Source organism: Pezoporus flaviventris, unplaced genomic scaffold (assembly GCF_033815535.1).
Source record: "Pezoporus flaviventris isolate CSIRO_AGI_PZ_B2104156 unplaced genomic scaffold, CSIRO_AGI_Pfla_v1 ptg000078l, whole genome shotgun sequence".
NCBI classification, from domain to species: Eukaryota; Metazoa; Chordata; class Aves; order Psittaciformes; family Psittacidae; genus Pezoporus; species Pezoporus flaviventris.
In genome coordinates, this window is record NW_026892626.1 from 11,488,970 (window position 1) to 11,504,020 (window position 15,051).

The 15,051-nt window shown below is 42.6% G+C and overlaps 1 protein-coding gene across 2 annotated transcripts; it reads left to right on the plus strand.

The window, feature by feature from the left end:
• The first annotated feature begins 807 nt into the window (after nucleotides 1-807).
• Nucleotides 808-14,283, plus strand: KDELR2 (KDEL endoplasmic reticulum protein retention receptor 2). Of its 2 annotated transcripts, XM_061474163.1 has the most exons (5): nucleotides 810-1,031; nucleotides 7,771-7,871; nucleotides 10,796-10,954; nucleotides 12,000-12,252; nucleotides 13,030-14,283. In XM_061474163.1, the coding sequence occupies exons 1-5, from the start codon at nucleotides 941-943 to the stop codon at nucleotides 13,062-13,064; spliced, it is 639 nt and encodes a 212-aa protein (XP_061330147.1). In that variant the 5' UTR covers nucleotides 810-940; the 3' UTR covers nucleotides 13,065-14,283. The 2 variants fall into 2 exon arrangements, with proteins under 2 accessions (XP_061330148.1, XP_061330147.1); XM_061474164.1 differs by lacking the exon at nucleotides 12,000-12,252 and having other exon boundaries at nucleotides 808-1,031.
• Nucleotides 14,284-15,051: the final 768 nt, after the last annotated feature.

The following is a 15,051-nucleotide window of genomic DNA, read 5'->3' on the forward strand; positions in this document are numbered from 1 at the left end:
GCAGGAGCTGCTCCCGACCAGGGATGCACTCTGCTCACTGCCAGTTAACAAAGCATTCATTCACCTAAACGGACTTCTAAGGAGTTGGAGGTAAAAAAGAGGCCGAGGCCCACTCCCTGCTCCATGCAGGACTCATGAGATGACATACGATACTGGAACGGGTCCAGAAAAGAGCAGCGAAGCTGGTAGAGGATGTGGAGCACAAATCTGATGTGGAACGACTGAGGGAGCTGGTGTTTAGTCTCAAGAAGGCTCAGGGACAATCTTACAGCTCTCTACAGCTACCTGAAAGGAGGTTGTAGTGAGGTGGGGTCATTGTTACTCTTCTCCCAAGTAACAGGATAAGAAGAAACAGCCTCAACGTTGCACCAGGGCAGGTTAAGACTGGATATTAGGAACAATTTCTTCACCAAAAGGATGATTAGGCATTGGAACAGGCTGCCCAGGGCAGTGGTGGAATCACTGTCTCTGGAAGAGTTCACAAATCGTGTAGATAAGGCGCTTAGTGACACGGTTTAGGAGTAGACTTGGCAGTGCTGGGGAACAGTTGGACGTGATGATCCTAACCGTCTTTGCCAACCTAGCTGATTCTATGACCTGCAGCAAGGACTCGAGACCGACAGGGAGACAGGCCGCGCAGACGCCGGGCCGGGCCGCTACCTCGCAGCCCCGGGAACGGGTCTGCGGGAAGTCAGCGGCACCCTGCGTGTCCGTTCCCCAGTCGGGCGGGACGGCGCCGGCCCCTAGCCCTACCACTCCGCACCGCGCTGGGGAACGACCCCGCCCCTCCGCCGCCGGGGCCGCCCCTCCCGTTTCCCAGGGTGCACCGGGCGCGGCGGCTGTCTGGCCACGTCCCCGGGCCACGTCGCTCGGTGCCCGCTGAGCACGCCATCTTCGCTCCCCGGCTCCGGGCTGCGCTGCCGCCTCTGCCGCCGCCGCCATGAACATCTTCCGCCTCACCGGGGATCTGTCCCACCTGGCGGCCATCATCATCCTGCTGCTCAAGATATGGAAGAGCCGCTCCTGCGCGGGTGCGTGCGGCAGGCCGCGGGGCGGGCCGGGCCGGGCCGGGCCGGGCAGCGCAGCTCCGGGCCGCGGTGCCTGAAGGGAGCCTCGCTGGGGGCTGGGTGCGATCGCCGGCGCCTCGCCGAGGCGGAGGGGGGGGCCTATATGCTTCGATCGCCTCTGCCGCCCTTTAGGGACGGCTCTGGAGGGGCTGGGGGGCGGTGAGGGGCCGAGTCCCGCCTGTCCTACTTGCCTAGCAAGTAGCTGTGGTAAAACGGGGGGGGGGGGGTAGCGTTTCCTTCCTGACGGCTCCCAGGGCAGGTGATAAAAGGAATGATCGCAGGGCGGAGGGGGCTTCAGCCCTCGTCCTGACCGAGCTCCCTCCTAACCCGGCCCCCTTTCGAACCACGGGTGAGGAAAACGGGTGAGGCCGCCGGGGGGGAGAGAGGGAGAGCCGCATTCTCCCCTCCGGCGTTGGGGTGCACTGGTGGGGCTGCGCTGCCGTTATAGGTTTAGCGGTTGCTGTTATTTGTACTTTAAACCCTGGGCACCGCCATCTCGGTTGTGCCCGGGAGGGTCGCTTCTTCCTTATGTAACTGCCCGGCAGCGAGCGAATGAATGGGGAGGCAGGTTGGGGGGGGAGGGAAGAGGAATGCATCCCCCGCGGGGCGGGCAGCCCGCCTGCCTCCCCTCCCCGCGCCGGCAGCTATAGCGAAGGGAGACGGAGCTTATTTTCTTGCTTTTCCTGACAGTGCACAGCCTTCCGTCTGCCTGCTTGCTCGGCAGCTTTAAGCGCCGCTCCGGTGTGTGAAGGCTGGTTTTGGTGCAGCGTTGGGAGTAGCTGACTTGCAGTTTGCAGATCCTGAAGTTTTCCTCGTCCTCTCCCCTTTCCTCCGTGCACTGGTTTGCGTTCGCTGCTGACTAACGCGCCCTCTTCTTCCCTTTTGTTTCCAGCTCTCGCTGCGGTGAGAGTTAAACTGGGATTCATGCGGTTGTTTAAGGCTTCTAGGGTGTTTTCTGGCTCGTATCACCGGCTGCAGCGGGAGGCTTTAGGAGAGAGGCTCCAAGCTGGAGGGAGCAGGCTCTCAGTCGAGATCCCGGCCTGGTCTGACGTGGCAGCAGCGGCAGAGGTGTGGCGGGGAGGGAGCTGGGTCCCCGCCGCCCTCCGGGCTGGTTGTTGGGGGTGAGCTCCCCTCCCGCGGCTCCTCCGCCAGCCCGCCCAGGTGAGGAACGCGTGTTCATGTCCCTGGGTTCTGTACCTGCTTGCTCCAGGTCCGTGTGATGTGGTTTTCGCTTCTAGTGTATGTACGGTGCGGTGGTTGGAGGGAATTGCAGGCAGTTCTGACTGCAGCATAGGTGGTTTCAATCAGAAAACTCTGAGTTGTATTTAAAAATGGATATTTCGGTGCTCTGTGTGATAAGCGGATCAGGTCACCGACCCTGAAAATGCCGTTTTTGCAGTGGACTGGGATGTGACTGTGAGCTTGGCTTTGAAGAAATGAGCTTCTCCTTCGTTAGTAAGAGTGATTATTCTTGAAATCGGTTTGCCATGTATTGATGTGAAATGCTGTTCAAATACCGAGTTAACGCTGCTGAACAGATGTATCTGTAAAGTCTTAAAAGCGTGAAGAATTAGTATAAGCTGCAACCTGAGAGAACTGAGAATGGGGAAGTGAAAGAGATTTACACTACAGGTAAGAGGAAGTACAGGTGCTGTATATTTTCATGTCGGGTCACTTTCTGTTAATCACTTGATAGTGCAAAAGAAAAAAATAGTAAATGAATAGCTTTGGCTTTAAATACAAAGTAAAAATTTTTGTTAACGTTGCAAAAGAGCTCCAGCTTTGCAGTGGTAGTGCAGAACTGTTGTTTCTGAGGTTATGGAGTGCGAGAGCTCCTTCTTAATGAACTTTGCAGGCTCAAGTTCTGGTGGAGCTTCTGCCTAGCTCTGGCAGGAGTGGACCTGGCCTTCCTCAACTTCTGTGGAACTTTGCCCTCCACTTTACTTGAGATATATAGTCAAAATTACAATCAACAGAGTTAGTGATCTAAAAACTAAGTATCTCTTGCTGCCTAAAGAATGGAAATGAGAAATTCTAGTAAAAGGCTGAATTTCAAATAGGGTTTTAGCTAAGAGATTCTTAAGTGGCCATGAGATTAAGTGACCTTTGGACAGGGGCTTATTTACACAGTATCATACAGTGTAACATAGTCCCATCTTTCTGTTTTAAAAGTGATCTGGTGTTTTCCTTAAGTCAGCTGTGATTGAGGGTCTCTATTACTAGGGATTTATTAATAAGAAAGTAGATTCAGACCAGTCATTTTCTTCAGACTGCTTTCTCCAACACATAAAAGTAAATGGGCCTCTATTATATAGCAGCCTGAACTCCTCCCTTTGCCAAATTAGCCAGAACCCATCAATACAAACGTGTGTGCATGGGCTCTTTCAGTAGAAAACATCTCATTCATTTGTTTTCCTAAAAAAAAAAAAAGAGATGGGTGTGTTTGTCTGGGACTGTTTTTTTGGTGTCTGCTGGAGTCTTTAATAGTAAATCCAGATCCATGTTATTCTTATGAGGCCTAACAAGTTTGTCTAGAAGAGCACCTCAAAGGAGAATGGGATTTTATTTTTAGGGCTCCGTCCTGTTCCTTGTAGTGGTTTTTGTCAGTTGTGGTTTCTACCAATAAAAATTTCGTAACTATATATTTGCATAAAATACTTTTTTATGCAACCATAAACCCTAGTTACCAGTTAATGTTGAGCAGCTGCTAAATGCCTCCTATTGGAGGGGTTTCTGTGATCCCTTTACATTGCATGGATATTGGAACAGTTTATAAATGAAATAAACTTATACCTCATGGTTTCTGGGGGCTAAGGAAACATGGACAAACCAGCTGCTACTTTAACTGTGCACTTCTGAAGCAGTGGAAGCTTAGAGCATAAATAAAGGCTTCCAACTGATTGCTAAACTGCAGGCTGTGATCCGTGAAGAGCTGGCAAACCACATGGTGCTGACTCCTCTCTTCTGGTTGCATCTGTGTCTGAGGCCTTTGTTCCAAGAGGAGCTCAGAGGCCTGTAAAAGCAGCTGGAAATGAGAGGGAGACAGCCTGTGTACCTCTGCTGCAACCTGCTGTTTTCTGAAGACACCAGCCCTCATTTTCTTTCCTAAGAAGCAACTCCTCTAAGCGAGGAAAATAGGTGAGGCCAGAAAAATCTGCAATATGAAGCAATCTGTGTTTTCAGTGTTTGACAAACTTAACTATTTTTTTCACTAATTTAGTCAATATGTTAAAAAGAGAACAAGGGGAAAGCAAATCAAGTCGTGATTTCAGAGCTGGCAGGGAAACAATTTTTTGCATGACTGCTTATTTCTGTTTCCAGATTTAGAATTTGGAAAAATGTTTGCCACTCCAAATAACAGCTCAGAAGTAATTACTAGGAGCCGTGGAGAATGTAGCAGGTAACTCCATTATTGACTTCATGTCCTAATTAGGAAATTCATGAGACTTGAAGAATCTTGTGTTTTCACACATCGTCATGTTCAGACTGTATTTTCTGATTTATTCCAAGTCAAATTAGGTTGTTTGCAGTGTGAATTACTGCCTGAAAATTGATTTGCTTTTCTCAGTGTCAGTTGTCAAATGTTAAAGCAGTTGTTAAAGGTGACCTGCAAGTTGCAAGGCTGTCAAATTAGGTGCTGAATACTCAAACAGTAGCATATATAGTAAATATGTAATGCTTTTGCTTAGTAGTGTAGCTGTCTCATAGTTTTGTTTGTGATATGCCAAAGATCATAGGCTATGTTGAAGACTTTATGTAGTACCTTGAATAGGCTGCTGCCAATTTGTCTGTATTTTCTCAAAAAATGCTGCTATAGATAGGTTTGGAATCTTCTGTCTCTTTGAAGGAAAATTTTGCCTTTCTAATTGATAAATTTGTGTTTAGAAAACAACAAAAAAAAATGAAGTTTGGGTTTTTTTTTTAATTGAAATTGCAGGATTCTCGATTTTAGTATTTTATTGGAACCAAAGAAGTTGTGGTTCTGTGGCTGATGCGGACTTCATATTGAACAAAGCTACTTTTTTTTTTAATTATTATTCAAAAAGTCTGTGGAGTTTCCATGACAAAGTATGGACTGACTTTCCTTAGGAAAACTTTTGTTTCTGTATTTTATGGTTGTGATATGCACACTGAATATGTGATATGCACATACTGTGATATGCATTTCATAGTTGGTAAGTAGCGTGCACAGTACTGGCTGTGAGCCAGCCTGACTGATTGCCTCTGCTGCTGCCTGTTGCTCTTTCCCTAACTCACAATAGCAAGATGAAGTTGATGAGAAAGTAGCACAATTTCAGCTCTGCTGTCCTCCCTGGCTGGGGAAACCAGCTGAGCTTTTGAATTCAAGTTTCAGGCTGTTGCTTTTAGCCAAGCCAAGGTGCTGAAGTTGAAGGAGTTTTTTCGATGTGTGGGAACTGAGAGGTTTGGCTTTTCAACATGTAAGCTTGAGAAGAAGAAATAAAAATGTGTTTAGCTCAAGGACTATGTTTGTGGGAGTAAAAGGAAAGGGAGAAGGATGAGAATAACAGCAGTGTGGTCTCTGTGTAATGCAGTTGCCAGCCATCAGCCAAAGTCAGCGCTGTGGCACGTATGCTAATGTAATGCTTAAAGTTCCATAAATTTCATAAAGCAGAGTGTTTACTTGTTCCCTCCCCCTGTTTTTTGCTAGTGGTATAGATGTTACTTTCTCCCAGTTTGCCTGTCTCTCCGTAGGTCTTTGGTTTAAACTTTGAACCTCTCCTAGTCTAGCCCTCTTAACTTGAAAATTAGTTGAAACTTGGCTTGAGGATGTGTTTCAGGAACTTTTGAAAGTTCAGTGAAAATACTGAAAACTGTAATAAAATCCACAACTTTTGGATTGGTGGGGAGGCAATGCTGGCAGTGGCTTAGAGGAATTTGTCAGGTATCCTGTGTGTATTTATTTACATGAGAGTACATCCAGGTCCAAATTTATAGCCATAATCAATAATTAATGTATCTTATATTTTTTCTGTTACTTACTAAAATAGCATGCTAAAGTATATAACATATATTTTAACGATATAATTTTTATTTAGAATATATGTAATTTAACATATATTTTAACCATATGCTGATGTGTGATGCTGTACTGTAATCTGTCAGGCAGATTTCTTTGTCCTGTAGGTTTTGGCCTTAGGACAGCGTTTGTTCCTTGCTGAGAGGTTTTATTGGCGTGAGAGCGGGGCACTGTCAGGAGCTGCAAGCACAGCTGGGATGCAGTGGAGAGTGCTGCTTCAGCTGTCTTTGCTGGTAGTTCTGGTTCTAGAAATGTCTTTGGGTTTTAATTTTTATTTTTTTTTTTAAACGTTGGAAAGTGGTTTGTTTGTGGGTGTTTTGTTGGTTTTATTTAGTACTTCTGTTTGACAATTTTAGTCTATAACTAGAGGTTCTGAGGCATTTGCTGTTTCTTGTACTTCAGCTGCTTGAGGGCAGTTGCGTGGTTCTGGAGGTAGTACATTAGGCTCACCGTGTAGACAGTTCACATACGAAAATTGCAAAAAACCCCTCTTTTTAATTGTTTTTGCTTCAGCCATTCCTGTACTTTATGTATAAACATGAAGACCCTTCCTCTGGGCAGCTTATTCAGTGTTTCTTAAGCTGGGGTGAAAAAGGAGTTCAATAACCATGGCAGAGAGCCTTTTTGCTAGTTGTTTTTGGCACTGTTAATAAAAGCCAATCTCAGAAATACCTGTGTAAAGGGACAAGGATTTTCAGCCTTGCATCATAACCCTCTCTCACAGAATATTTTCCCCTCTTGTTTTTTGAACAATATCTGCATGCCTAGCTGAACAGATTCAAATACTTTCACCCTGGATGATTGAAACCAAGAATAATTGGGGTAACAAGATAGAGGCACAGGCTAGGTTTTTTGTCCCCCTGCTGTGAGGCACCACCACAGCAGTGTTATGGATCGATGCTTTGCCTGGGTTTTCAGCTGCTTTTAGTAGTGACTGATTGTGCAAAGCTTTTATGCTTCTAACTGCTGTAATGGTTGAAGTTAAGTACAAACAGATGTTTTGACTTGTGGGCCTTTGCTTAAAATCAAAAGTTGCTTTGGAGATGCAATGTAGGTGTCTGTCATTTTAGCTCACTACTCATTTTTTATTTTGTAATAGTACATAGTAACATCTGGGTTTGATAGTATTTTTTACCCCACTGTGTGGTCAGCTAAGTTCCTGAATTGAATTGCCTTATGTATTAAAATAGATTTATTTCTTTAAAATCAAGTAATTGGCACTAGCATACTTTCTGATTATCACTGCATCTGTAGTATGTGTTGCTCTTGTATATTTCCAGCTATTCAGCATCTAGGGAATGTACTGAGGCGTGTGACAGTACTCTGAGAATTGCAAGCTAATGCAGCCTTGATGCATAGTGCCCAGTGATAATGCAGAACAGGTAGTGTAATCTCCAGAAATATTACCTGCAAGCTATCTGCTGTAAATTCTAAAGCTTGTGTAGTGCTAGCACCTCTTTCAGTACAAGGTAACTTACATTCACACTACCAAGAGATAAGAACTTAACAGTTCCATTTCTACAGCTTGGAAGCCTGGATTTTATCCTAATTTTGTAATCAACGTGCTTAGAAATAAAGGATGTAGCCTTTCTCATCCTGGGCATCAACTGTTTTGAAGCACATCATCACTCTTTGAATAATTAATTATTTCCTTTATCACTTTAGGTATTTCTGGGAAAAGCCAGCTTCTGTTTGCACTGGTCTTCACTACCCGTTATCTGGACCTCTTCACTTCATTCATTTCATTGTATAACACATCTATGAAGGTAGAGTATACTGAAGAGTTAGAAAAGCTAGTAATGTTGCATGCAAACTGCATAATTTCACAAATAACAGACTTTTTAAATGGCCCACTGCATAGTTATTACAGAGTAAGTTCTAGATGGGCTTGGGATAAAGAGCGTGGAAGACAGAGTAAAACCTCTACTTTTAAAATTGCATGTAGTGTAGAGAAAAAGACTGTTTGTATAGGGACTGTGACATTTTGAACAAATGCCATTTCTGCTATTGAACATAAAAACTTTTGGAAGAAGGGTTCAAATAAATTTTATTTCTCAATTGAGATGTTAGAGATTAAGTAAATCTCTTTTTATCCACTACAAGGTGAATTGGTATTGCAGGTGCATTGCCAAAATTGCAGCTAGTGTCTGGTCAGAGGCTGATCAAAAGTTGTCAGGAGCACACTTTTAGGAATTTAGCTTCCATCAGATTATACCCTGTTCACTTGCCCACTGAATGTTAGCGAGCCCACAGCTGGTTTTATTTATTCCTGCAATTTCTGATGCTGAGTACAAGAAAGTAAAGCCATTGACTGGGAGGGTGTAGTGTGTTTGTGGCACCAGTACAGACTGGTGTGTTTGCGGCACCAGAGCAGACACCTCTTTAATCTGGTTCCCTTACTCTTGTATTTTCCTGATGTTCCTCCAGTTTAGTTCAGAGCATAGCATACTTTGCAAAGAGCAAAGACAAGATACTCAATAATGCAAAATGTACTGAAGAATTAGGGGAATAATGCTGTGTAGTAAACTTTTAGGTCTTAAGCATGCTGTTGTCTTCTAACAAGTTAAACAGGTATGCTTAAGTTTTAATATTAACAGTTTAGACGAAGAACTGTGGATTAATTATCTTAAAACACAAACATATTTCCCCAATAATCTGAGAATATTGAAAACGTGTTGGATGCACCAAAGGAACAGCCTGGAGTTTTTGCAGTTTATTTACTGGTTGTGATTCAGGGTCATGACCATGTCTTTTTTTCTGCAGCCCTCCTATCCAGAAAAGGAATGAATATGGGAATTTATACTTGTGGTACTTGACTTCATGCTAAACTGAGTCTTTCCAGTAATGAAAGAGTGGTCCTCTGTTCAAATCCAGCATTAACTGGCAAAATGGAAGCCTCTATTACAGTTTCAAAGATCTCTGTTTAGAGAGACTGTTAGTTTTTAGCCCATTATTGTAGTGCCAAAACAAAGCTGCTCGAGTGTCCCAATGCAGCTTCTTGTTCTATTCACATATATTTAGGAATATATAACATTACACAGTTGTAGAAAATAGAAACTACTACACAAATAGGTTTACCCAGAGAACATCTAGATGTACTTTCTCATTTGAGGAAAATGCTGTAATTTGCAGCAAGAAAATTTGTTAGTTTCTGTAGGATTTTATTCAGGTTTTTTTTGAGAAATATTGAACTACAGGTGCCAACTTGCTGTATTTGTCTGGCTGTGATGTGTTCCAGGAACATACACAGAAATAACCTGGTTAGCCTTGACCTTTTTAATGGCCTGCAGACTAAGTTCTGTGATTTATAGTGGTCTGCATGTTACAGTTTCTTTTTCAAGGTATCTGTATCTGAATGGATACATTTTTGCTGGTGCACTCTGCACTCCTTTTCCTACCATTCTTTTGTTATGGTATCTTTACAAATGAGAACTTTTTGAGAGTCCCAAACCACGCTATAATTCTTGTGAAGAGCTCTCTTCAGTAAAAAGTTGGGGTTCATTCAAGCTTTATTAGTGTTGTTTCTGCCCCTATCAATTATGATTAGTTTACATCTATAGTAGGGGTTCCCTGTATCTGATTTCCTGTTCTATGGTCCTTTATCTCCAGTCAGCCAGGGTGCTAGCATAGTCGAGTCATTGGATTCTGAGTTTCTTAATGTAGCATTCCATATCTGTGAGCAGTGCTTTAAGAGATCAGTAGCATCTACAAACTGAGGGGGTTTTATTCTTTTATTTTTCACTTGTAAAGAACCTATATTTAATGTGATGAATGGTTTGGAGTATTTGATCTTTGTGATGAAACAGAGGCAGGAACTAAACTGTTTGTCTCGTCTACTGTACTGTATTGTCTCCAGGACAATCTGAGCTCTGTCCTGATGATGACAGCTTGACCTTCGGAAAGCCATGTATTTTCTCTGATCGCATTTTCTCATCTGTAAAATAAGGCTATTTGCCTGTTCTGTGGAGAATAACTATGAAGTCTGCTATACCATAACAGTTAAAAATAACATCAGACAACAGCTGAAACGGAAACTGAATTCTGGTTTGATGCTTCTAGCAGTCTGTGTTGCAGGTTTTGTGGCCTGCTGTTTGGTGGAGAACAGTGTCCACTTTCCCCTCTTCAGATTTTAGAGGTGTTTAAAGGTCTAGATCAAATCAGCTAATTTGTGATATATTAAATGCCAGAATCTAAATGTGGCTTGCTGAATGGGTTTTTAATTGCCACACAGGAGCCACACCACTCCCCAGCTTTTTGAATGGGGGTCACAAGACCCCTTTTATCATTATTGCATGTATGCACATGCATATTTTTAACATAAAGGTTTGCGCAGTACTTCCCCTGCAGTAGTAGGAGGGGTATTCCTTCTCCAGTCAGTTCCTTAGTTCTGTCTACTCAGGAAAGGGTCTTTAAAGAAGCTTTGGACAGTCACTTCAGCCAGAGGCAGGCTGATGATTTTAAAGCAACAACATCAGTAGAACCCAGAATCATTGGTTTTGAATTATTACTCTGCTGAGAAAAGTTAAATACCACCACATAGCCTGGAACTGCAAAAGCATGTAAACAAGCAGTACAACAAAACAAAGAAGAAAGACAGTGTTTAGTCCTCTTAGTGCCTGGGAATATCTTTATTTGATCTAATCCTAGAACCTCCGTGGATTGTTTTGTTTTTTCTTTCCTTGCTCTTTAGCTTATCTACATTGCTTGCTCTTATGCCACTGTGTATCTGATCTACATGAAATTTAAGGCCACCTATGATGGAAACCATGACACATTCAGAGTGGAGTTTCTGATAGTTCCTGTTGGTGGACTCTCATTTCTTGTCAATCATGACTTCTCTCCTCTGGAGGTAAGTTGATTGTGGGTGGGAGGTTATAGAGTTTTCTCTGAAGAATTTAGAACATTAACATTTTTAGGCTGATTGAGGAATGCTTAAAAGATGCCTACATGAAGTAGGTTCAGGCTACTCCTGTTACCTTCATGCATCTTTACAGCATGGGTTTTTGTGAGGATTTAAGGCACTTCAGGTAACTTAGCATTATTACCTACATTGACCATTTCATTAAGCAGAAAACTTTTTCCTAGTGCACTGATGGTTATATTAATACAAAAGTATCCTTCTTTTGTTATTTGGTAAAGAAACGCCCAAGGCTGCAGTTTATGGATAGTTTATGCCATCTGGTGAAAACAAAAGGAATTATTGCACTTAAATTTTGTAGAATTGAAATAGTCTGGAGTATTAGAATTGTGTGTATTTGAAATGCAATTATGTGTTTTCCTGTCAGAAAAATTACATTAAAAATGTAGTTCTAGAGTTCAACTAGGTAATTTTCTCCACAGAATAGAGAATAACTTCAGATGCTTATTCAGTGGACTGAGCTGCATTTTTATATATATTAGATTTAAATTATTTTACTGGGAAGTAAAGGCATTTTAGTTGCAACACTTGGAGGCATTATTTTAAATTTTGTTCTCTATTAATTTGTTCTTTAAACCAATAGATTAAAAAAGTTAGAAGATGGCGGGGGGTGGGGGTGGAACTTCATTATCTTCCCTGTGGCATTTCACAGCACCAGCTCTGCAAGCTGTATTTGATGGTACTGTGAATCCTGAACTGATGGATGCACATAAGTTTCTTCCTGAGTAAATCTGCACCTGCCAGCGTGCTAGACAGCTGGTTTGGAGAGTGTTGCCTGCCAAGACAGTTGTTCCCTAGTACCGTCCCAAGGTTGATTATGAAGCTTTCACTTAGTTTTTCCTGTACCAGGAAGGATAGTTTGCAAAAATTTGTTTGTAATACTGTTAGAGGGTGAAGAGTCAAGCCAAGTCAAATACCTTCTGTGCTGTTATCAGTGAGACAGTTGAATATACCTGTGGCTTGGTTTTGTTTTCAGATACTGTGGACCTTCTCCATCTATCTTGAATCGGTTGCTATTCTCCCTCAACTTTTTATGATCAGCAAAACTGGGGAAGCAGAGACCATCACTACTCACTATCTTTTCTTCTTGGGCCTGTACCGTGCCTTGTACTTAGTCAACTGGATTTGGCGCTACTATTTTGAGGGATTTTTTGACCTCATAGCTGTTGTTGCTGGTGTGGTCCAGACCGTTCTTTACTGTGACTTCTTCTATTTGTATGTTACAAAAGGTAAGTAGTGCAATAACTTCTAGCTTCAGGTTGTGGAATGTAGCAGTTAACATGTTTGTAGAGATCTGATGTATCAACATTACTAGGATGGTAATCCTGTGTGCAAATTACTGCTGAAATCTCCTTGATAAATACACTTTCTGCTAGTGTGGGGCATTTCCGAGGGCTGTATGTGAATATGGATAGAATATAAATGTACAAATGGTCTGATGAACATAATTGACAAGTTTAAGTATAGTTCAATGCATGTTGTTGTTGTCTTCCATCAATAAGCATGATCCTCATCCTTCTCCAGGGGACATTTCCTGTTTTGTGCAGATTTCCATGCTTATAGAATCCTCGCTTGGGGTTTTAAATACCTTAAAGAGCTCAAAAGGGCTTGGATGTTTCTCTTTAAGTGTAGAAGCAGTCATTTCTGTTGGATGTGTTAATTATCCTGCCCTTATTTGCATTCCAACTTCCATCATACAACTGCAAAACTGTATGGGGCTGTGTTACTTCAGTTAACTCGTAAGAAACCAGGGTCATAGGCTAGTGTGTGCTCTGGGGATGCAGAATGATAATTCAGGGTGCCACAAGAGGGCAGGATTGGAATATTTTGCCAGTATGTATTGAAGAGGGGAGAGGTAAGCTTGGGAGGACTCTCTGTGGTGTACCCAATTGTAATGAAGTGACTCTGTGACAAGTTTTGCTCCCTCTGAAGCTTTCATATTATGTGTTTCTCCTAGAGCACATCTTTGGTTTGCTAACTCTTTCCTTTCGTACTTTTCCTTACAGTACTCAAGGGAAAGAAGCTCAGTTTGCCAGCGTAAGTGCCAAAAAAACCCATCACCAGCATCTGTCCTTTTGGATGCTTGGACAGAACAATCCTTATCACAAGCAAAGGCGAAGATGCTTGAGACAGAAAGTCAGAAACACAGCTCTTTCTAGTGCAGGTAGTCATCAGCGGCTCTGTAAGAACGGAGGAAAAACAACCAGCAGATTTCTGTTTGATGCATCTTGCCTTTATCTTTTTTATTACTATGTATAAAGATTTTTTACATAAAGAAACTTATACTGTATTAATAAATTCAGTGTATGGTTTCAATTGGAATAGTTCCAAAAGTGAGATTTTTGTGAGATTGTTTATGACCAGGAACAAGTGCAAACTTTTTTTTTCTTTTTTTCTTTTTTTTGGTGTTTTTTTTTTTTTTTAATTTTCAAGAATTTCTTTGAAATGACTGGGGGTTTATTTTTGTTTTTGTCTCCATTGCACAGGTGTGTGCATCCTTGATGGATGGTAGTCATTTGTTCTTTCCCTTTGATTCAGTTTTCATTCCACTATATTTATTTTTTTCCAAAAGGTGAATATATGTCAACTCTAAATCTGAAACCACCGATGTTGATGTGATGTGCTGGTGCCCAGTCTTTGTGCCATCTGCTGACATGGGGTTCCTTATTGAAAATAAATGTTGGTGCCAGAAGGGGAGCAGTCCCATTTTCTAGTTGTTCCCCTCCTGAAACAGGCTGATGGCAAGAGGGCAGTAAGGAAATCTCTGGAGACCACAAGGATGGACCTGTTCCTGTTTCGCCACGATCTTTGAGAAGGCAATCCCAATAATGAATGCACTCGGCAGCACAGGTCATGAAGGATAAGAGATGGGGTTGTGTTGCTCAGTGGCAAATGTGTGTGACTGTGTTCTTTGTTCAGGAACAGAAGGTTAAATATCTGAGACGTGCAGCCCGGCTACAACATTACAGCTATACAAACGGAGACGTATAAGTTGCTGATTACAGTAATCTGTAGGTGATCATTTTAAACAGTGTCTACATTTTCCTCTAAATGAATGCTTTATAAGCAGCTTCCATGTTCAGCTTCACGTGGTTTTTTGATGTCACTTTTGGACAATTAATTTTTTTTATAAACTTCTCAAAATCAGCAGCACCAGTTTCCATTCTTTATCCTTTAAATGATTCCCTTTTTTTACTGAGCTGTTGCATGATTTATCCTGTGTTACCATCCTCAATAAACACTTTATGAAATGGTGAAAATGTTTTGGAGTCTTTATTTTTTATATACATATATTTGTGAATTAAAGTTTCCGATAGGACTGAGACAAGATGAGAAGTTGTAGCAAGGATGAGCTGCTTACTGTCAGTGTTTGCTATATTGAAATATGAATTCTTTAAGGCTGTGAGGAGCATTGTCATGGGATGAAGCGATGGTCACTGTCTTGAAATAGCTTAAGCTCCAGCCTGGTGCAGGTGAAGTAGATATTTTTTGTGGTCGGTTTTATTTTCAATAAATCATTTCTGTAACTTGTTTACCATAATTATCCCTGTAATTAGTGGTAGTTATCCTAACCCAACATTTGAATAGTGGTTTTTATTTGTACAGTGTGTGTGCCAAGGTGCTGCAGTTCCTTTGTAGCTTGGAGATACCAGTGTCTCGTTGCTGTCTGGAGTTGCTTGAAACCAAACCAAGGTCCGTCGCTGTGATGAAATAGAAGAGCCTGATCTGAGCTGTAGCCAGAGGGCTATACGAGATAAGTGCCTGTTAGCGTGAGAGAACCCTTCAGGATCACGGTAGGTTATTTTCTTCCACGCTGTTGTCTTTGTACTTTAGTTCAGCTGCGCTGTCGTCACCACTGTGTACGTGCTCGCCACCGAGCGGAAGGAGCTTGAGGGAGAAGGCAGCAGGGCCTCTTAAGGCCGCCCAGCTCCGCGGCCTCCCCCTGCAGAGGCTGTTGTGCTTGCGCCCCGCGGTGCTGGGGGTGCAGCCTGCGGGCGTGCCGGAGCTCGGCACGGGGTTAATCCTCA